The sequence below is a fragment of the Mesoplodon densirostris genome, chromosome 19 (assembly GCF_025265405.1).
Source record: "Mesoplodon densirostris isolate mMesDen1 chromosome 19, mMesDen1 primary haplotype, whole genome shotgun sequence".
Lineage (NCBI taxonomy): Eukaryota > Metazoa > Chordata > Mammalia > Artiodactyla > Ziphiidae > Mesoplodon > Mesoplodon densirostris.
In genome coordinates, this window is record NC_082679.1 from 8,615,855 (window position 1) to 8,638,664 (window position 22,810).

General features: G+C 46.8%; 1 protein-coding gene across 1 annotated transcript; it reads right to left on the bottom strand.

The window, feature by feature from the left end:
- Positions 1 to 987: 987 nt before the first annotated feature.
- C5AR1 (complement C5a receptor 1) lies at positions 988 to 22,414 on the bottom strand. The gene is made up of 2 exons (XM_060083100.1): positions 22,345 to 22,414; positions 988 to 2,072 (listed from the first exon to the last, which is right to left on the bottom strand). Exons 1-2 carry the CDS (start codon positions 22,412 to 22,414, stop codon positions 988 to 990), a joined length of 1,155 nt encoding a protein of 384 aa, XP_059939083.1.
- Between the last annotated feature and the right edge of the window lie 396 nt (positions 22,415 to 22,810).

Below are 22,810 nucleotides of genomic sequence, written 5' to 3' on the forward strand. Positions count from 1 at the left end.
CACAGAGATGGAGAGAGGATTCGTGGTTGCCAGGGGTTTGGGACAAGGCTGGGGAAGGTAGAAGGCAGTGAGAGTGGCTAGAAAAGGGTGTCACAAGGGATCCTGGCAGTGACGAAAATGACCCGCACCTCGACCGTATTCATGTCAACATCTTGATTGTGATGTAATGTCATTTTGCAAGATGTGCCTATTGCAGGAAACAGGTCAAAGGTACCCAGGATCACTCCATTTTACTGCTTACAACCCAACGGCATGAGAATTTAAATGAGGTCAAAATAAAATGTTTAATTTTTTTTTCAGCGCAAACAAAACAGCAGTTGACAACGTAAAACAGCAAATTCCCCTGGGACCCCATTCCCTGGAGGGGCCCAACCAATGTTTCCCAACCCTAGGTGTCTTCCTCACTGCTTGCTTTTTGCCATAACTATATAACATCTTTTTACTTAATACTTTTTTTTTTTAACCCAGTGAAGTAACATACTCACTTACTGTTTTTCTTTAAATCAACTCAATTCCAAAAGCTGAGATAGGTCCATGGACTTTTGCTTTGTACTAAACAAGAATAACTTCTGAGATGCCAGTTACATTTTTTTTTGCCAACTCTCCATAAAATAAATATAGAACTCTTTTTTTCAAGGTTTGAATGTTTCTGTTTGTCTGGGGTCTATGTATCTAATGTATTCGCACTCTCTGCACACAAACGTGTTGTTCTATGGAAGGTCTCCAGGTATATTGGTTGCTGTTTGTTTTCCAAAGTCCTCGGATGGAAAGAAAGGTTGGGGGTCCCTAGAAGGACGTGCTAATCTTGGAAATGAGGAGTGATGAGGAGGGTTCGCCTGGAAGAGGAAGGACAAGTCCGGGAACGATGGACGGAATGGAGGCGAATTAACTCAACCACCACCCACCTCGCCAAGATCCAATAAGCAAAGTGAATGCACCGGAAGTTTGGTGGAGCGCCGGAAAGACGGTGGCCAGAGAGGCCTCCCCTTACACCTCCTGGGTCTTCAGGGCCGGGGTGTCCACCGTGGAGAACGTGTTGGACTTGCTTTCCCTGCCCATGGAGTCTTCGGCCAACACATCCCGGAGCCTGGAGGGGAGAGACTTGAGGAACCGGGCATGAAAGCCCTGGGCAGCGACCATGTAGATGATGGGGTTAATACAGCAGTTGATGTAAGCTATGGAGACACACAGGGCATCCAAACTGGACACGGATTTGAAGTTTGTCTTGTGGGCAAAAAACAGCATCATCCCTGTCACTTGGTAGGGCAGCCAGAAGACAAAGAAGCTGGTCACCACTGCCACCACCACCTTGAGAGTCTTGGTGGAACGGGTGGCACTGCGGCTCCAAGCCCGGATCAGAAGGAAGGTGTAACAGACTGTAAGTGTGACCAGTGGCCCCAGGAAGCCCACGACCAGCCGGATAATGGCCACGGCCCTCTCTATATATAAACGGTCCTCACCATAGTCAACCACACACGTCACCTTGGGTGGGAAGTGTTCCACATGGACTTTACGAAACACAAAGGAAGGTATGGTCAGCAGTAGAGCCAAAGCCCAGGCCACAGCGCAGGCCACCCAGGCCATGGGGGCCCCTCGATAGTTCTGGCACCAGATGGGATTAAACACCAGCAGGAAGCGGTCGGCGCTGATGGTGGCCAGGAGCAAGACGCTGGCATACATGTTGAGCAGGATGAGAGAGGGCAGGATTCCACAAGCAGCGTCACCGAAGGGCCAGTGGTTGTGCTGGACGATGGATGAAAACAAGACGGGCAGCGCCAGGCAGGAGAGGAGGTCAGCCACCGCCAGGTTGAGAAACCAGATGGCATTGACGGTTCGCTTGACCTCGGACCCCGTCACACAGACCACCAGGGCGTTGCCTGGCACTCCCACCAGGAAGACGACTGCAAAGATTACCAGGGCGATCACATCTGGTACATGCAGCCTGCGGGTTTGGGAAGAGTCATCCACCAGTATGTGGGGGTTATCGGTCCAGTCGCTATAATCGTAGTAATCAGGGGTGCTATTAGTCATGGAGTCCTGGGTGGAATCAGAGAAGCAGGGATGGTATAAGTCTGCAGACAGGTGGCAGGGGGGCCCATCAGAGCTACTCAAAGCCCATCACTCCACTTCTTTAAGTCTTAGGTTTCTCCCAGGGAAATGGGGATGCTGAGGGCTGAGAGCCAGCTGGGGTGTCATACCACTTATTAAAAATGGTGAAAACCCTTCCATGCTAATGGGTCTCCGTGCCATCCTGCCACCTCCCCCTGAAGTCCCTGGACTTCCCCAGAATCTAGCAACCGAATGGTTAAAGCCTAGGCCTGCTACAGTACTGTGGTCACTCTCCACTCTGGCCAGTACCCATGACACACTGCTTGTTAAGACACCGTTAATGTCACCAACAAACTGAGATGATATTACTGAGTAGGTAGTTCCCCCACCAACACCACCTCCAGCAGCATCACTCCCTTTGGCTGCCTCCCACCCACTGGGGCAGCTCTGTGCTCTGCCTGGGAGCAGCTACCCAGAGTCAGCAGTGTTTCAACAGGGCCTCACGTACTCAGGCAGAAGGGGTAGACAGGAAGCACCAGTCATCAAGATACATAATATCATTTTTTTAAGTTAATTCTGCACTTTAATACTTAGAGGAGAATAAGCTAATAATCATATGAACATAAATCCGAAATTGATAGCCCAAGTTCTGAGCTATGCCCTAAATTTTATTTTTTATTTACTTATTTTTTAAATTTTCATTGGAGTATAGGTGATTTAACAATGTTGTGTTCGTTTCAGGTGTACAGCAAAGTGAAGAGACATAATATCTTAATGCAATATTTTAAAGAATCAAGATGAATGCCCCCCCGCCCCAGAAAACAAACCACAGTGCAAAAAAATTCTAATTTTAAATGAAGGCAACCTGCTGCAGTTGTTTGTTTGGTTTATGGCCCTGCATTATGATGCAAGAGGAACCTGCAGATCAGCCCACAGTTTTCATTCCCAGCTGGGTGGGTTTTTGCAGGTTGACAATGGCGTGCAAACATAGCAAGCAATGTGGGGCTTTATGTATAGTCATGGGGTCTTAGGAGGGGTTGTTTTGGAAAGGGGGTTGGTAAAGCCTTATTTACTTTTTCTACTTGGTTCAAACTATGGAAGGATATTTTCCTAAGTGTAGATAGGGGCACACATGTGTCCTTCTGCCCTGGGTACCAGGATGGCCCAGCACGACACTAGGACCCAGATCCCGACCGTCCTACTTGAAGCCTACATGGCCCTCTGCAAGTTCCATTACTGCTTCTTGCCTCCATTTCATTCCTGGTTAACTCCTATAGCAGTCCTTCAGTTTTAGCTCTCATTAGCCCAAAACCTCAGTCTCAGAGCAGAGAGAAAATATTTAGGGGCAGCAAGAGGAAGAATAAGAAATAGACTTGTACCTTGCCAGAGGCAGGGCAGAAGGAATGAAAGGAATAGAGAAGGATATGACTTCAAGAACAAAGGGTATCTTGGTGCACAGATTATGGTCTTTAATTACCACCTGGCATTCAAAGGAACCAGGGCTCCTTGGAGAAAGGCTGATTCCTGTTCTGAGACAGAAAATATACAAGATGAGCCCAGAACATCTCACACTAGAAAGTAAGAAAAAATTTTAAATAATGATAGGGACATATCACAGAGACAGCCTAAAAAGCTCCCACTAGGCAAAAGATGGCACAGGGCTTCCCTGGTGGCGCAGTGGTTGAGAGTCCGCCTGCCAATGCAGGGGACACGGGTTCGTGCCCCGGTCCAGGAAGATCCCACATGCCGCGGAGCGACTGGGCCCGCGAGCCATGGCCACTGAGCCTGCGCATCCGGAGCCTGTGCTCCGCAACGGGAGAGACCACAACAGTGAGAGACCCGCATACCGCAAAAAAAAAAAAAAAAAGATGGCACAATTTGAGTATATAATAATAATAAATAATACCTGTGATGCAATAAAATACATTAATAATAAAGATCTATGAGTTCATAATGGTAATAAAAGCAAATAAACCCGTTGGTCATATTTTTATTCTGGAAAGGGAATGAATCAAGCACTTATCCTGCCATTTCTGTACAGAGTATATTTCAGGGAAATAAAGAGTCAATGTGGGAGGGCCTTCTTCAGAGAAGAATCTAAAAATAATACTTGCAGAAGGAATGATAGACATAAGGAAACATGGATCTGGATGACAATCAACAACACCTAATAAAACCATCAGGTGAAAAACAGACAGTAACTTTATAATAAATAGGTTGAGCTGGTACCGCAAAGCCTCCATTCAGCCTCAGCACCTTGAGAAGAGAGACAAGTAGACATTTGCTCTATCTGATGTGATGCAGTAGAAAGGATACGGCACCACCTATGAAGTAATTTTTGCCACAAAAAAAAAGAGAAGAAGGTAAATCTAATCAAGATTCTAGATCTAAAACTACCAGTTTACAGGAAAAGCAGAGGAGAGAGGAATGCGATAAATAACACCACAGGGACAAAATCAGCCCAATCAGAACTCAGGAAACTCTACAGGACAAATGGTCTTGTTACTCTCACAAATAAATGGCATTTTTAAAAAGGAAGGGGAGGTACTTCCCTGGCGGTCCAGTGGCTAAGACTCCACGCTGCCAACGCAGGGAGCACAGGTTCAATCCCTGGTTGGGGAACTAAGATCCTACATGTCGTGCAGTGCGGCCAAAAGATTTTTAAAAAGGGGGCAGGGGAAGGAACGGGAAGTGTCATAGATTAAAAGAGATTTAAGAAGCATATCAAGCAAAGGCAAAATGGAGACCTTGGTTGGATCCAATTGGAATAATCATATGAGAAAAAAGATATTTTAGAGACAATCTGGGAGATTTAAAAATGGACTGGAGGGGCTTCCCTGGTGGCACAGTGGTTGAGAGTCCGCCTGCCGATGCAGGGGACGCGGGTTCGTGCCCCGGTCCGGGAAGATCCCACATGCCGCGGAGCGGCTGGGCCCGTGAGCCATGGCCGCTGGGCCTGCGTGTCTGGAGCCTGTGCTCCGCAACGGGAGAGGCCACAACAGTGAGAGGCCCGCATACCGCAAAAAAAAAAAAAAAAAAATGGACTGGATATTTGACGATAGTAAGGAATTATTGCTAATTTTATTGAGGGTGATATGATACTGTGCTTATGTTTTCAAAAAGTGGGGGAAGGGGGCCTCCCTGGTGGCGCAGTGGTTGGGAGTCCGCCTGCCGATGCAGGGGACACGGGTTCGTGCCCCGGTCCCGGAGGATCCCACGTGCCGCGGAGCGGCTGGGCCCGCGAGCCATGGCCGCGGGGCCTGTGTGTCCGGAGCCTGTGCTCCGCAACGGGGGAGGCCGCAGCAGTGAGAGGCCCGCGTACAGCAAAAAAAAAAAAAAAAAAAAAAAAAGTGGGGGAAGGCTATTTCTGAGAGAGATACTTAGCAAGTAAAGTAGGATGTCTTGGATTTGCTTTAAAACACTCCAGAAAAAAAATAGCTAGAGGGAAGGAGAGAGGAAGGAAGAAGGAAGGGAAGAAGGGAGGACCAAAGATGACTTAGAATAGCAAAGTGTTGATAACTGTTGGAGGCTGGGTGATGGGTACATTAGGTGTTCACAATATTATTCTCTCTATTTTTGTGTGTTTGAAATTTTCCATAATAAGATAAAGAACAGAAAGGTCTTGAGCACTTCTTCCCCAGACAGAGCCACCTGGAAGTGTCATACCCCTCCAAGAGAGAAAGGGTAGCAGCTGAGCTGGAAACAGCCTTGGATGCAAAACTGTAACCCAGAGGCACCAGACACGGCAGAAAAATCCCCATGCAGGACATGGAATGATCATACTAAAGTAGACAGTATTGATTGAGCATCTACTATGCTCCAAGCACAACATTAGCTCTTTCAGTCCTGACCACGACCCTACAAGTAGGTTCTATTAATATGTTCATTTTATTGATGAGAAAACAGAGGCGCCAGAAGATCAAGTAGCCTGTTCCAGTCACGTAAATGGGAATTCAACTCTGTTTAGATTGGGATGCAAATCCAGGCAGGCTGCCCCTGAACATCTCCAGGGGGGCTGTCAATGGGGTAAGGACACTTGAGGGGTGAGCTCTGTGGCCCATGGAACCCAGCTCTGAAGGTGACTTCGTCACCAACCCAGGAAAAGGAGATAGAGAAAAATAGAAATCATTATTACAGAAATAATAAGAGCTGGATTTTTAGGGCACCTAAATTTGCAGGCTGAGGTTGATACCCACTAAACACCGAGCTTGCGGATTAAATAAGATGAAAAATGTTTAAGCACCTGGCAAGATGCCTGGTACACTAGAGGGAGACGAGAAACGGCAATGCTCCTATTATTTATTGATCTTACAATTATTGAAGAGCTCAGATCTTTCTCTGAACAACTGTTTTTTTATTTCTAGTTCCTTTATGTTACCCTAAGGTCAACTGGGTCAATCGGGCTGATGGTCCAGGGTACTTGCTGGAAGAGCCATAGCAGTGATTAAATTATCCAGAGGGAAAATGTCAATGTCAGCTGATGAGTGGATGAACAGGGTATGCTATACCCATGCAGTGGAATATTATTTAGCCATAAAAAGGGATGAAGTATTGATACAAGCTACAACGTGGATGAAGCTTGTAAACATTATGCTGAGTGAAAGAAGTCAGACACAAAAGGTCACAGATCGTATGGTTCCATTTACATGAGGTGTCCAGAATAGGCAAATTCATAGAGATGGGGAATGTGCTAGTCATTGCCAGGGACTGGGGGAAGGGAATCAGGGAGGGAGTGCTTAATGGGTACTTTGAGGGTGATTAAAAGGTTCTGGAAATAGATAAAGATAGTGATGGGACAGCATCTTGAATGTACTAAATGTCACTGAATGGTACACTTTAAAATGGTGAATTAGTGTGTATGGCTGATTCATTTTGTTGTGTGGTAGAGGCTAACACGACATTGCAAAGCAACCATACTCCAATAAAAATTAATATAAATAAATAAAATGGTGAATTGTATGTTACGTGAATTATACTCAATTAAAATTAAAATGCCAGTGTCATAGAGACAAGAAAGGACCGAAGGACCGTTCCAGATGAATGGGAACTAAAGAGCCAGGACAACCAAATGTAATGAGACATCCTGGACCAGAGTCTGGAGCAGGAAAAACAAATTCACTCTAAAGGGCATTATTTGGACAATTGAGCAAGTTTGAATATTATCTAGTATTGCAACGTTTGGATATAGATAATAGTATCTCACCAAACAGTAAATTTCCTGACATTGATCGTTGTGCTGTGCTCATGTAAATGAATGTCCTTGTTCTTGAGAAGGAGACACCGAAACATTGGGGGGACAAAGGACATGATGCCTGCAACTTACTCTCAACTGTTTTAGGAAAAAAAAGACAGTAGACGATAGATAGATAAATAGATAGATAGATAGATAGATAGTAGGCAGACAAAGCAAACTTGGAGAATCTGGGTAAAGAGTATATGGAAGTTCTTTGTATTATTCTTGTAATTTTTCTATAAGTGTGAAAATGTTTCCAAAAAGTTAAAATTGTTGAATTATTTCCATTGATAACGAGCCCCTGCCCTGAGCCACCCACCTGTACCATCCCCACTCCCAGCACCCTGGCCTCCCATTTTCTACTTTGGGACGCCCCACTCCCAGTTCCCATGCACTAAAGGGTTAATGCCGGGCATGGTAAGAGGCCCCAGACCCTGCTCAGGGGGGCTCTGCACCTTAGCAGGATGTTAAATATTTTAAATGTCCACTTCAGACATGATACATGAAGCTAACTTTTGTCCCTGCTCGTTTCACAAGCTCTCGGCCATGCTTAGCCACAGAATAACCCAGACCCCAAAAAAGGGGAGCCTCCCCACCCCCTGCTCTCACGCTCACCACTACCCCTCTCATCAACTGACAAAGTTCCTTTTCTGGAATGAACTCACGAGGCCCTTTCCTCTCACTGACTTCACAAGTGCAGAAAAAAGATGCTGATTCCAACCCTTTGTGATGTCTAGGATGCTCCCGATAAAACAGGCTTGCAAAGTTTTGCCATTGCAGCATCTCTACAAAGAACAGAAATAGCCGAAGCATCCCGCAAGAGGGGACTGACTAAATTAACGATGGCAGATCCAGGCAAAAGAATACTATGCAACCATCAAAAGAATGAGGAAGTTTACGTAAGGATGTGTGTGGAAAGAGCTCCAAGATCTAGGGTGAAATAGAAAAAGTAAGAACTGAACAGTGTGTGAAGCACGCTACCTACAAAAGAGGAATCTCTCTCTCTCTCTCACTCTCTCAGTTTTTCTCTCTCTCTCCCTTCCTTCCTCCCCCTCCCTCCCCTCTGTCTCTATCATTCTCTCTCTCCGTGTGTGTGTATGTGTGTGTGTGTGTGTGTTTGCTTGTGTATGCACAGACTAGTTCCAGAAGCAGGCAGAGGAAATCTGTAACAGTGGTGTCCCCTGAGGAGGGGAAGTAGTGGGTTGGAGGGCAAGCATTGGAAGGAAGCTTTTACCATATTTGCTTTTGTTCTTCTTATATGCAGAGCCATACCAGTGAACGCACCGCCCTTTCCCCCCAGAACGGATGTTATATAGACTATACAAAAGTATTCATGGTTCTACCATTCTAGGAGTCTAGGAAAGATTCTAATAATATTTCTTCATTGCACAAATACTAACAGGCTCGGGGATTTGTTCCTGACATACATGGCACCTGCCCTCGGAGAGGTTATGGTCTACTGGGAGAGAAATTAATCTTCAGGGATGGGAACTGAGTGTGTTCAATAGAGAATCCAGCCTGGTGTGGGACCAGGAGAAGGGTCTTGGTGAAATAAAACCACAGCACCGTTCAACAGAACTCTCTGTACTGATGGAAATGTTCCAGATCTGCACCATCCAGGATGGTAGCCACCAGTCACCTGTGGCTGTTGAGTGCATGAAATGTGGCAGATGTGTCTGGGAACTGAACTTTTACTTTTCTGTCATTTTAATTAAATTTCACCAGCCACAGGTGGTTTGTGGCTACCGTCTCAGACAGCACAGGTCTTGGGGCTCCTAAGTGATTCCTAAGTGCCGGGCGCTGTTCTCCGTGCTTCCCAGGCGTTAGTTCGTCAATTCCCTAACCACAGTATTTATGCCACAACAACCCCAAGGGCAGGGTACTCTTATTGTTCCTAAGTTCACAGGCTCATTTCAAGAGCCCTTGTCTGTTGTGTGGAGAAAGGGCTCCCAATCAGAAGCTGACAAGAAGAGGAGGTTGGGATTGTCTAGCTGCGATGAGGGATGATGGTGGCTTGCACTAGGGTGGTGGCAGTGAGGAGTCATGAATGGATTGGAGGAGAACAGGGTGAAGAAGATGCTTACGAGAAACGAACTCAGAATTGCCAAGCTCTGTTCTAAATCCTTTTCACATATCAGCTCGCTTATTTATTTATTTAGGTCATGTGGCATGCGGGTTCTTAGTTCCCCAACCAGGAATCGAACCTGCGCACCTTGCAGTGGAAGCACAGAGTCTTAACCACTGGACCACCAGGGAAGTCCCATGTATCATCTCATTTAATCCACAGGACGACCCTATGAGCATTGTTGCCATTGCAACACCCATTTTACAGATGAGAAAACTGAGGTTACAGAAAGCTTAAGAGACCTTTCCTAGTCCTCGCAGTTAGCAAGTGGCAGAGGTAGGAGAGAACTTCTGAGAGTCCAACTCCAGAGCCCTCTCTGAGAGGCTACCAAACCTCAAGTGTGTTGGGAGTGAGGGGCATGCATTCAAGGCAAAAGGCCACAAGGTAACAGGGAGGAGTGTCCACACACCAGAAAAATGAACGAACATCAGCGTGGCTGGCAGGTAGCCAAGACGAGGTTGGAGGAGCCACAGATGCCATGTTAAAGGATATGTATTTTATCCTGGGGTAATGGGGAGCCATGGATGGTCTTGGAGCTGCAGAGGGACTAGATGAGAGTTTCTCTTTAGAAAGATCCCTCTGGCTGCTGTGAGGAGGTAAGACTAGAGGCAAGAGGACCAGAGAGGAGGCAGGGGCAGGGACCCACTCCAGCAAAGATGGGGGCTTGGATGGGGTTGATGCTCAGGGGAGGAAGAAAAGTGGAAAGACTTAAGAGGCATGACAGGGGACTTCCCTGGTGGTCCCGTGGTTAAGACTCCGTGCTCCCAATGCAGGGTGCCTGGGTTCGATCCCCGGTCATGGAACTAGATCCCACATGCATGACACAACTAAGACTCAGCACAGATAAATAAATAAATTTTTTTTAAAGAGGCATGACATGGCTACAGTCAAGCAGCTGGTGGGTGGTAAACTCTGCCCCAGCCCCTCCCCTCCCTCACTGGGCTTCAGTCTCGCCATCCTCACAGCAGGAAAGTCCTGCCAACTGTCCCCTCCATTACAGTGGAAATAACAGACTCACTTAGGAATGCTGTCAGAACTAGTAAATACGCAGAAGACACAGTTTGCTTTTTTTCCGGAACATCCCTCTCCCTGTTCCTACATGGACACAACGTCTTTAAACAATTCACCCACAGAACCAGTTCAAACCAATATAGCATCCTCTGAGACATGGGATACAAGGGTGGAGGTGAGCATCTCGACTCAGATTTACCTTCTTGAATTTGCAATCTTTGTGACTCAACATCCCTGAGCACAAAGGAACATAAGCACTTGCGTTTTAAAAACCACGAGAAAAAGACAAGCCTTCAGATCCTTTGAGGATGCAATGAACTGCCTTTCAGGTTGGCAAAAATAAAAAAGTTCCATATAACTATGCAGATGGGGGTCTAGACAAGTAGACACTCTCATGCTCTGTAGATGAGGAACGTAAATTGGTACAAGTTTTGTCAATATCTGTTAAAATAAAAATTGCCCATGCCTTGGATTCAGCATTTGCAGTTCTGGAAACCCAGATGTGGGTCCAAAGATGTAATTTGGGTTTGGTTTTGGTTTGGTTTGGTTTTGCCACGCAGTTTGTGGGATCTTAGCTCCTTGACCAGGGATCTAACACCGGCCCTCGGCAGTAAAAGCACCGAGTTTTAACCACTGGACCACCAGGGACTTCCCTAATTTTGGTTTTAAAAACAAAGTATGGGACAGCCTAAATCTCCTTTGATAAGAGATGGAAACTCCCACTGGCATATCACATAGCTGATAAAAGGAAAGAGGCAATTTCCCTGAAATACATGGGGATGATACCTTCCTCACAGATGGTTTAAGTCAAAATTCATAAATGTCAAGTGCCTAGCACAGTGCCTGGCATGCAGTAAACGCTCAATAAATGCTGGGCAATAATATAATGTTATTCATGAAAGAAAAAAAAGACGTAGGATAATGTGTAAAAGAGACTTCCCTTTATAGGGTGGGTGGGGGAGAAAGGATAGACACATCACAAGCATTGAGGGCCAACTGTACGCCAGGCACCGCTGTAAGAGCTTTCTGTGTATTATCTCATTTAATTCTCCCCACGACCCTATGATGTAGATTCCGCTCTGTAGGGTTACTATCCCTATCTTCCTGATAAAGAGAAGGAGGTTCAGGGCTTCCCTGGTGGCGCAGTGGTTGAGAGTCTGCCTGCCGATGCAGGGGACACGGGTTCGTGCCCCGGTCCGGGAGGATCCCACATGCTGCGGAGCGGCTGGTCCTGTGAGCCATGGCTGCTGAGCCTGCGTGTCCGAAGCCTGTGCTCCGCAACGGGAGAGGCCACAGCAGTGAGAGGCCCGCGTACCGCAAAAAAAAAAAAAAAAAGAGAAGGAGGTTCAAAAAGACGGGTCTCGTCCGCTATTACACAGGAAAGGCAGGGTTTGAACCCCATTTCATTATGACCCTCGTGTCAAACTACTCCTTACTTCGTTCCCTACGCTGCCCTGGAGCACCTGTAGACTGTTTCCAGAAGGATCCACCACAAACTGGTGCCCACCGTTGCCTCTGGGGGAAGCTACAATGAATCTGAAGCTCTGGGGAGGGAAGGGAGTTTCACGGAATACCCTTTAGGGATTTGGAGCTATTTAACAGAAAGAAAAAGAAAAAGTCGAAGCTAATCGTGGGCCATATAATCCCTTGACAATCTAACTTTTTAGCTGCCTCCCAGACCTGGAGTGGGAGAGTCTGAGATGAGGAAGAGGAGAGAAGGCGGGGGGGGGGGGGGGGGGGGGGGGGGGGGCGGGGCGCTGGAGATCGAGGACAGGGAGGAGGGGGAAGGAAAGGGGGAGAGGTAGCAAGAAGGGGCGAGTGGGGAGAGCAGACGGGCGGGGGGGGGGGGCGGGCCCAGAAGGGAGAGCGCGCAGGTAGAGGGTGTCTGCCCCCCACTCCCCCCGCCAAGACTCACCATATTCAGGTTTCTCCCGGGTTCTCCGCTGATCAAAGATTCCCTCCTGCCTGAGGGCTGTGGTTTTTAAAGCCCCAAGTGAGTCTGCAGATAGGCGAAGAGGAAATGATCCGTCTTTCCCCTCTGGGGTTCTCATTGGTCTAGGGCTCCTTCCGCGGGGCACACACCCAGAGAGACCTGATCACCTCCAACCAGCCACAGGAAGGAGGCAGGGGCTCCGAAACCCGAGGAAGTTCCAGGTCCCAGGAGGGAGGAAGCCAGACGAAAGAGACCCCCGCTCCATCTAGGCTCGGCCCCTCTCCAGGCCTTGGTTTGACCCATTTGAGATGATCTCTCCCTTTCCTTCTGTGGCCCCAGGTAGCAGTGGAAAATCTCAGGGATCCAACTGGCTTAAACCTGGGAAACAGGGATTGTGAGACCCAGCCTCCCAACCAGGTTCCACTGAGGCCCAGAGAGGCAAAGCAAGTCTGTGGAGGTGGCCCAGCACTTGGGGACTGTTCTGTCTCCCTCCCTAGAGGTTTTTTTTTTTTTTTTTTTTGCGGTACGCGGGCCTCTCACTGCTGTGGCCTCTCCCGTTGCGGAGCACAGGCTCCGGACACGCAGGCTCAGCGGCCATGGCTCACGGGCCCAGCCGCTCCACGGCATGTGGGATCTTCCCGGACCAGGGCACGAACCCGTGTCCCCTGCATCGGCAGGCGGACTCTCAACCACTGCACCATAAGGGAAGCCCCTCCCTAGAGTTTTGAAGTTGGCAAACACACCCAGAGCCACTACCATCCTTTCCAGCCCCATTCTGGGTTCTTGTGGAAAAATGCTGGAGTCTGGGGCAGGGAAGGATCCTACCTGATTTAGTTTCTTATTGCTGCTGTAACAAATTGCCATAAACTGAGTAGCTTAAAGCAACAAAAATGTATCCTTTCACAGTTCTAGAGACCAGAAATCCGAAATCAAAATGTTGCCAAGGCCACACTTCCTCTATAGACTCCAGAGCAGAATCTGTTCCTGCCTCTTCTAGTTCTGTTCTCCGCCAGCATTCCTTGGCTTGTGGCCACATCACTCCAATCTCTGCCTCTACAGTCACATCTCCTTCCCTCCTACTGTGTGTCTCAAATCTCCCTCTGCCTCCCTCATTTAAGGACCCTTGTGATTACATTTAAGGACCCCCTAGATAATCCAGGATAATCTCCCATTTCAAGATCCTTAATTTATCTGCAAAGTCCTTTTTCCTATATAAAGTCACGCCCTGGGTTCCAGGAATTAGGATGCAGACATCACTGGGAACGATTCTTCAGTCTACCACAATGAGCATGATTATTACGACAGGTGCAGAAACAGGTTCATTTTTCCCATGCTTGTCTGCAACTCTCCTGTAGACCACCCACATCATTCCTCCACAAATAGTATTTTTCTCCAGCAAGCTTCAATTTGTGAAGATCTAGCTTTCTTTTTATTGCAAAGATGATCCATGCACCTTGTAAACATTTGAACAATCCAGAAAGGCCCTCCTCATCCCCACCCCACCCCAAAAAAGCATTGAAAAATCCCCTGACAGCTAACCTTCTGAAACTCCTATTAGCAGTTTGGAGTGTATTCACCCAGACTTTTACAAATGTGGTGTTTGTGTTTGGGAATGGATATGTGAGTGCACGATGTTCGGCAAGTTTCTGTTCTACTAAATGAAGCCATGTGTTGTGGACGTGACTCGGGGAGGATTTTGTAGGTCTAGTTGTGGGGATTTGGTGCCGGTAGGAATGTGTGGTTATTATACCAACCCTGACCTCAAGAGGGCGTCTGAGGCACTTTTCTGGTGGCGCAGTGGTTAAGAATCCGCCTGCCAATGCAGGGTACACAGGTTCCAGCCCTGGTCCGGGAAGATCCCAAATGTCGCGGAGCAAGTAAGCCCGAGCGCCACAGCTACTGAGCCCACGTGCCTAGAGCCTGTGCTTCGCAACAAAGATAAGCCACCGCAACGAGAAGCCCATGAACCACACCAAAGAGTAGCCCCTGCTCGCCCCCAAGTAGAGAAAACCGGGACGCAGCAACGAAGACCCAACACAGCCAAAAATTAATTAATTTAAAAAAAAAATAAGAGGGCCCCTGAGCTGTGGGAGACTCAGGAGGCAAGGTCACACCCTCTTGATTTTTTTAAGATTTTTGGACCAAAGTTGTGCATTGCCTCCAAATCTTGAGTTCTTAACATTTTCTATGTCCTGGACCTTTAGCGAAGTTATGCATTGTCTCTCAGAATAATTCTTATAACTTTTCATGTTGATGTAATTTCAAATTTAAAGGGAAGTGGCTGGGATAGTAAAAGCAGAAAGGAAATGTGATACAACACCTTATGTAAGCCACCATCCTCATTCACATTTCATCAATTGTTCCAATAATGTGTTTTTATCACTATTTTTTCAGAATAATGTTTTTGTAAGTACATTTAAACACCTCGTGTTTTTGTAACAGCATCGTAAGTCCACTGTTAGTTTGAAACCTGATTATTTGATCACTTCCCTGTTGGTGGAACTTTAGGTTGTTTCCAATATTTTTGTCCATATCACAGTGAGCACCCTTGCACATACATCCTGGTGCCTGTGTATGAGGACTTATTGCAGATAACTCTCTAGCAATGGACTTGCAGGGCAGAGGGGGTACATACATCATTCTCAGTATTAGCAACCTTTATGCTGGTGTCCCTTCATCCTCTTCCTCAAGACCCGACCTGGGCGGCTCAATACAGCAGCCAACAGCCACATGCAGCTACTGAGTAACTGAAATGTGGTGAGTCCAACTTGAGATGTGCCCTCCCTGAGTATAACACACACACCAGATTTCCAAGACTTACTGGAAAAAAAAAAAAAAAGATTGTAAAACATCTCAACAATTTTTATATTGTATTACATGTTCAAATAATAAAATTTTGGAGAAATTGTGTTAAGTATAATATATTATTAATTACAGTTGACGCCCGAAGAAACTGGAGGTTAGGGGCACTGACCCCCACGTGGTCGAAAATCCTAGTACTGCTCTCTCTGCCTCAAAAACAAAGGAATTGATAAATGACTCACCCAAGGGCAGGAAGTGGCCTCTCACTCTTGTGGCCTCTCCCGTTGCGGAGCACAGGCTCCGGGCACTGGCCCAGCAGCCATGGCTCACGGGCCCAGCCGCTCCGTGGTATGTGGGATCTTCCCGGACCGGGGCAGGAAGCGTGTCCCCTGCATCGGCAGGCGGACCCTCAACCACTGCGCCACCAGGGAAGCCCAAACTCTAGTTCTTTTGCTTCCACATATTGTGATCTCTAATCGAATACAAACTTTTCCCCACACTTAGTTAATTTAAAAATCTGTAAAATGAAAGTACAGGTACTGTATCTATTGGAAAAAACCCGCATATAAGTGGATCTGCCCAGTTCAAACCCATGTTGTTCAAGGGTCAACTATATATTATCGTTATTGTTACATATTAAAGATCATTATATAAAATAGATAACTAATGGGAACCTATTGTATAGCACAGGGAACTCTACTCAGTACTCTGTAATGACCTATATGGGAAAATAATCTAAAATATAGTGGATAGATGTATATGTATAACTGATTCACTTTGCTGTACACCTGAAACTAACACAACATTGTAAATCAACTACACTCCAATAAAATTTTTTTTAATAATTTTTTTAAATTTTTAAAACATCATTATATGTTACAATATAACTATATAATATTAACATCTTACTATGACTATAATTATTAATATATGTTTATATTGTTGATATTAATCTAACATATAATTATATTATTAAATATGTTATTATTTCATTTGTTTCTTTTTGCTTTTCTAACACAGCCACTTGAAAAATTATCATTACCTATGAGGCTTGCATTTATGGCTTACGTTATATTTCTATAGGATAGGGACTTCCCTGGTGGCGCAGTGGTTAAGAATTCGCCTGCCAATGCAGGGGAAATGGGTTCGATCCTTAATCCGGGAAGATCTCACATGCCGCGGATCACCTAAGCCCGTGCGCCACATCTACTGAGCCTGCACTCTAGAGACCGTGAGCCACAACTACTGAGCCCGCGCACCACAACTACTGAAGCCTGCACGCCTAGAGCCCATGCTCTGCAACAAAGAGAAGCCACTGCAATGTGAGAAGCCCGCGCACCGTGACAAAGAGTAGCCCCCGCTCGCCGCAACTACAGAAAGCTGAAGCACAGCAACGAAGACCCAACACAGCCAAAAATAAATAAATAAAACAAATAAATTTAAAATATATATTTCTATAGGATAACACTGCTCTGGAGCCACCATTAGCCCAGCCAAAACCTTTGTGAATTATAAAGAGGCGCCCTTTCCAGACAGCACTCCATGCCAGGGCACACACATAATTTGACCAGGAGACCCATCTCTGACTATTACCCTTAAGTTCATTTCTCTCTCACAAACCAGTGTAACTCATAGCTTCCACTGTGGGGTCTAAGGTGGCTGTGCCGGCTCTTACCTCATCCGAGCAGGGAGGGAAAAAAGAAGATGGGGCACAGATGCCCAAACCATGTTTTTTTGTTTTTTTTTTTTTTTTTGCTGTACGCGGGCCTCTCACTGTTGTGGCCTCTCCCGTTGCGGAGCACAGGCTCCAGACGCGCAGGCTCAGCGGCCATGGCTCACGGGCCCAGCCGCTCCACGGCATGTGGGATCTTCCCGGACCAGGGCACGAACCCGTGTCCCCTGCATCGGCAGGCGGACTCTCAACCACTGCACCACCAGGGAAGCCCCCGATGCCCAAACCTTTAAAGGATGAGACTCAGAAGTGGTACCCTTGGCCTCCCATTCACAACCCATTGTCTGAAACATGGTCACCTGACCACACCTAACTGCAAGGGAGGCTGAAAAACCTGGTCTTGAGCTGGATGTTCCTGTGTCCTGTTAAAACTCTATTCCAGTGGACAAATGGGAAAATACATCCTAGAGGACAATTAGAAGTCACAAACAGCATCAGGAAGGGCTGCTTTAATTTAAGAAAGATGGCATCTACTAAAACTAAATACACACCTAACCTATGACCCAGCAATCCCACTACTAAGTATTTACCTGATAGAGAACTCAACATGTGTCCAGCAAAATAATGTACTACAATGTTCATAGAAGCTTTATTCATGATAACCAACAACTGGAATCCAACCTAAAAGTATCCAATCAGCTGTAGAATGGATAAATACTTTGTACATTCATACAATGGAATACTATATAGCAGCAGAGAAGAATAAAAAAACTAATATTTAAAAAACTAGGGGAAGGGCTTCCCTGGTGGCGCAGTGGTTGAGAGTCCGCCTGCCGATGCAGGGGACATGGGTTCGTGCCCCGGTCTGGGAGGATCCCACATGCCGCGGAGCGGCTAGGCCCGTGAACCATGGTCGCTGAGCCTGCGCGTCTGGAGCCTGTGCTCTGCAACAAGAGAGGCCACAGCAGTGAGAGGCCCACGTACCGCAAAAAAAAAAAAAACTAGGGGACTTCCCTGGCATTCCAGTGGTTAAGACTTCATGCTCCCAATGCAGGGTGTGCGGGTTCGATCCCTGGTCAGGGAACTAAGATCCTGCATGCCACACAGGGTGGCCAAAAGAAAAGAAAAGAAAAGAAGAAAACTAATACATGCAACAAACAACATGGCTGAATCTCAGAGTGATTCCGCTGCATGAAAGAAGCCAGACACTAATGTGTACATACTGTATAATTCTGTTTACATGAGGTCAACAGCAGACAAAACTAGGCTTTGGTGTCATAAGCCAGGATAGAGGTTATTTTCGAGCGGTAGAAATTGTAAGGGGCACTGGGGCAGAGAAGAATCTGGGGGCTAGAAACATTCTTTTTCTTGATCAGGATGTTGGTCCCACAGAGACATTCAACTGTGAAAATTCATCAAGCTGCCCCTTTATGGTTTGTGAACTTTTCTGTCTGTGTCTTATATTTCAGTGAAAGGTTTTTTCTTTTAATATTTATTTATTTATTTTGGCTGTGCCGGGTCCTAGTTGCGGCATGCGAACTTATAGTTTGCAGCACGCATGCGGGATCTAGTTCCCCGATCAGTGATCGAACCCGGGCCCCCTGCACTGCAAGCGTGGAGTCTTACCCCCTGGACCACCAGGGAAGTCCCAGGTTGTTTTTTTTAAGTAGCCCTGAGAGGCTTAAAATTTACAGAGTGGAAAGGGAAAGCAGAAAAGGATTGTGACCAAGTGGCATATAGACTCGTAGTTTTGTGACCCCAAGTCCCTAGGGTCGTTCAGAGCTGACCCCATCTGGAAGAGCAGGACTGAGCAGGTGGCTGCAGCCACCACACCCCAAGGAGGGATAGCTGTGCCCAGCCACCAGCCTGCCAGCAGCCACAGGAATCCCAGAGCCAGTCAGATGGTAGCAATCCATGCCGAGGCTCTCAGCTGTGGGCACAGTGGCTTCTGAGGCAGGAAGTTGTGAATTAGCAGCAGGTTCACACAGGCTTCTGGTCCTGGCTAGACTGGCTCCCCAGAACTTTCGGCACTGTGGAATTTGAGACACAGGAGATGGCAGTAAACACCACGGGGAGACTGGGAGGAAAACTCTGGAGGATGCATCAAGGAGAGGGCCTCTCAAAGGCTGGCGGAAAACAACACCACCAGCAGTAATAATAATAGCCAACGCTCATCAAGCCATTGCCTGGTACCAGGGGCTGTTCTAAGCATTTCACAATAACCTGAACAGATTAAGATACAAAGTGCTGGGGCTTCCCTGGTGGCGCAGTGGTTATGAATCTACCTGCCAATGCAGGGGACATAGGTTCGAGCCCTGGTCCGGGAAGATCCCACGTGCCGTGGAGCAACAAAGCCCGTGTGCCACAACTACTGAAGCCCGCGCACCTAGAGCCCGTGCTCCGCAACAAAAGAAGCCACTGCAATGAGAAGCCTGCGCACCGCAATGAAGAGTAGCCCCTGCTCACCGCAACTAGAGAAAGCCCGCACGCAGCAACAAAGACCCAGTGCAGCCCAAAATAAATAAATTAAATAAAGAAATTTTTAAAAAAAGAAATATGTATGTGAAACCATCACTACAATCAATTTAACTAACATTTCCATAATACCCAGAAGTTTCTCTGTGGCTTTTTGTAATCTATCCCTCACTCCCTCCACCTTCATTTTCAGGAAACCACTGATCTTTCTGTCACTATACATTACTTTGTATTTTCTAGAACTTCATACTGATGGAAACATACAGTATGAGGAATTTTTTTTTGACCCAGCTTATTTCACTCAGTAAAATGCTCTGGAATTTCATTATGTCATTGCAGGTACCAGGAGTTTATACCTTTTTCTTCCTAACTTTCCATTGTACAGTGTGGTAGACAGAATAATGGTCCCTGGGTTCTTCATGCCTATGTGACTGACCCCCAATGAAAACCCTGGACACCGAGGCTCAGGTGAGCTACCTGACTGGCAATACTCCATGCATGTCATTACATGACGTACTGGAAAGAAATAAGTACTGTCCTATGACTCCACTGGGAGAGACCACTGGAAGCTTGTGCCTGGTCTCTCCTGGACTCTGCCCTGTGCACCTTTTACCTTTGCTGATTTTAATCTCTAGCCTTTCACTGTAATATACCATAAATATGATTATGACAGCCTTTCTGAGTTCTGTGAGCCCTTCTAGTAAGTCTCTAAACCTGAGAGTTGTCTTCAGGACCCCCAACACACCTGTCTAGGTGTTTCTCAGTTTACACCTCTCAGAATTCCAGCAACTTCATCTCCGTTTGGTCCCTATCTCAATCTCCATTTCCATTTCCCAAACCCACATATTATCCATCTCCCAGGTCTTTCCTTGTCTCATCTTTCCTGTCTCTCCCTCTTCTCCATTTCCTTACAACATCTGCTGTTTCTGTCTATCAAGTTGACAGCCAGAATTACAGCTGCCTCTTCTCTCTTGACGAAAACCACACTTTGATTATTTTTATCACAATAAAGTGGGAATTTTAGAACATCAGAAAACAGAGAATAGATAACAAGGAACACTCTCCCCTTGTTCCCTATCAAACTCAGTGCCAAGCACTTCCTAGGTATTTACCATCATTGCTCCCATCCTCTGCCAGAAAGTGGAAATCATCCACAGTCCTGAGCCCCAGGCTTCCTGGGCAGTGGGGACAGACAACAAAAAGATTTCTCATGCTCTGCACAACGTTCTGAAAGAGGACTGGCTGACAGAGTGTTAAAATGTTCCAAGACCTTTACTGTCACACTAAGAGAAGAAATGAAGAGCCCGTGGTGTATCAGTTAACTATGGCTGCTGTTATAGACTGAATGTTTTTGTCCCCTCCAAGATTCGTATGTTGAAACATAATCCCAAATGTGATGGAATTAGGAGGTAGGGCCTTTGGGGTGAATAGGTGATGAGAGTGGAGCTCTCATGAGTAGGATTAGTGCCTTTATAAAAGAGACCCCAGGGGCTTCCCTGGTGGCGCAGTGGTTGAGAGTCCACCTGCTGATGCAGGGGACACGGGTTCATGCCCCGGTCCGGGAAGATCCCACATGCCGCGGAGCGGCTGGGCCCATGAGCTATGGCCGCTGAGCCTGCGCGTCCGGAGCCTGTGCTCCACAATGGGAGAGGCCACAGCAGTGAGAGGCCCGCGTACCGCAAAAACAAACAAACAAAAAAAGAGACCCCAGAGAGCTCTCTGACCCTTTCTGCCATGTGAGGACACAGCAAGAAGGCAGCCGTCTACAAACCAGGGAGTGATCTCTCACCAGACACAGAATCTGTTGGCATCTTGAACCTGGACTTCACAGCCTCCAGAACTATAAGAAATAAATATTTGTTGTTTAAGCCACCCAGTCTATGGTAATTTGTTACAGAAGCCCAAATGGACAAAGACAGCTATGTAACAAATATCTCCAAATATTAATAGTTTAAAACAATAACTTTTCTTGTTGCTCACAGATCCATGGGTCAGCTGAATGGTTCTTTTGGTCTTGGATGACCTAACCCATGCATCTGAAGTCAACTGTGGGTTGGGTAGGTGGCCCTGTTTCTGGGAGTTGGATGGGTGCCTGTGGTCTGCTTGGTGCAGGCTCTCATCCTCCAGCAGGTTAGCCCAGGCTTATTCCCATGGCAGTGGAAACTTTCCAAGGAAGCAAACGGAAGACACAAAGACTCTCAAGACCTAGACTCAGAACTAACACAACATCACATCTGCCACATTCTATTGGTCAAGGCTAGCCCAAATTCAAGGGGTGGGGAAACTGATGCTACCCCTTGAAAGGAGGAGCTACAAAGTCAAATGCAAAGGGCGATAAGTGGGGACACTTGTGGCCACTTTTTACTTGTGACACTAGTGGGCAATGGTGATTCTATTCTGTTATAAAGAGAAAGCAAGCCCAATTTCGAGTCAAAAATGGTGTCTTTCACAGAAGATCTGCAGAATGTGTGACTCGTGTTTCAGAGCAGGAAACAACCCATTTGTGACAGTCATTAGAGACGGTCTCACATACTGTGGCTCTCCTGGGCACATGGTAGGCTTCCACCTATTGGAGGTTTGGCAGGGCCATGTGACTTTCCCTGCCCAGTGAAACATGAGAAGAAGGAATATGTGCCACTTCAGTCTGCAAAGTCTAAGAATTAGTACACGCTTGACCATATTTTTAATTTTCCCTTGGCCAGTTGGATGCTGGCTGGGGCTGTACTCATCTGAAGGCTTGACTGGCTGGATGTCCCAGGGGGCTTACTCACATGACTGGCAGTTGATTCTGGCTGTCAAGTGGGAGCACGGCCAGGATTTTAAACCAGAGTGTCTGCACGTGCGCTCTCCATATGGTTTGGGCTAAGAAGCAAAATAAACAGTGAAATGAAACAGTTCAGAGTCAGATGGCCTGGATTTTCATTTTCCCACCCACTCATCCCCCCAACACACTCACTTACTGCTCTGCAAATTACTATTTAACCTCTCTGAGGCACAATATTAATATTCATGCCGTTCTTATCACCCTTACTGGATGCTCATACTTTGGTTCTCAGTTTCAGGTTTGAACACAACATCCAGGCCCTTTCCCCACACCCCCTCCTCCCCCGCCATGGTGGCCTAGGCTGGGACATGACCACCTGTAGAAGGTTGGATTACTCTTCAGAAGTCTTCACTCCATCCACCTCATCTCCTGGGAAGGAATGTATAATACTTCCACCCCTTTATACTGGGCTTGGCCATGTGACTTGTTTAGCCAATAGTATGATGGTACACAGCACACAAACAGAGGCTTGACATGTACCTGTATAGTTAAGTTCACACCTCTGCCATCAACATGAGAGATCCTGGGATAGACCGCTTGTCCCAAGCATTGAATGCTCCAGCCAAGGCCAGCCAAGATCAGCCCATCCACAAACACCTGAGGCAGCCCAGTCAAGATCAGTGAGGCAGCCCGCCATGCCCAGCCCCAATCAATCATGCCCCAGATGACCTCAGACATATGGGATG

What these genes read in the sequence shown, in the direction of transcription:
- C5AR1 (XM_060083100.1), bottom strand. Translation starts at nt 22,414, where the DNA reads ATGGCGGGGGAGGAGGGGGTGTGGGGAAAGGGCCTGGATGTTGTGTTC. An exon ending in ACCTGAAACTGAGAACCAAA is followed by an intron (nt 2,073 to 22,344) that starts GTATGAGCATCC and finishes ACCTGTCTGCAG; the next exon opens with ACTTATACCATCCCTGCTTC.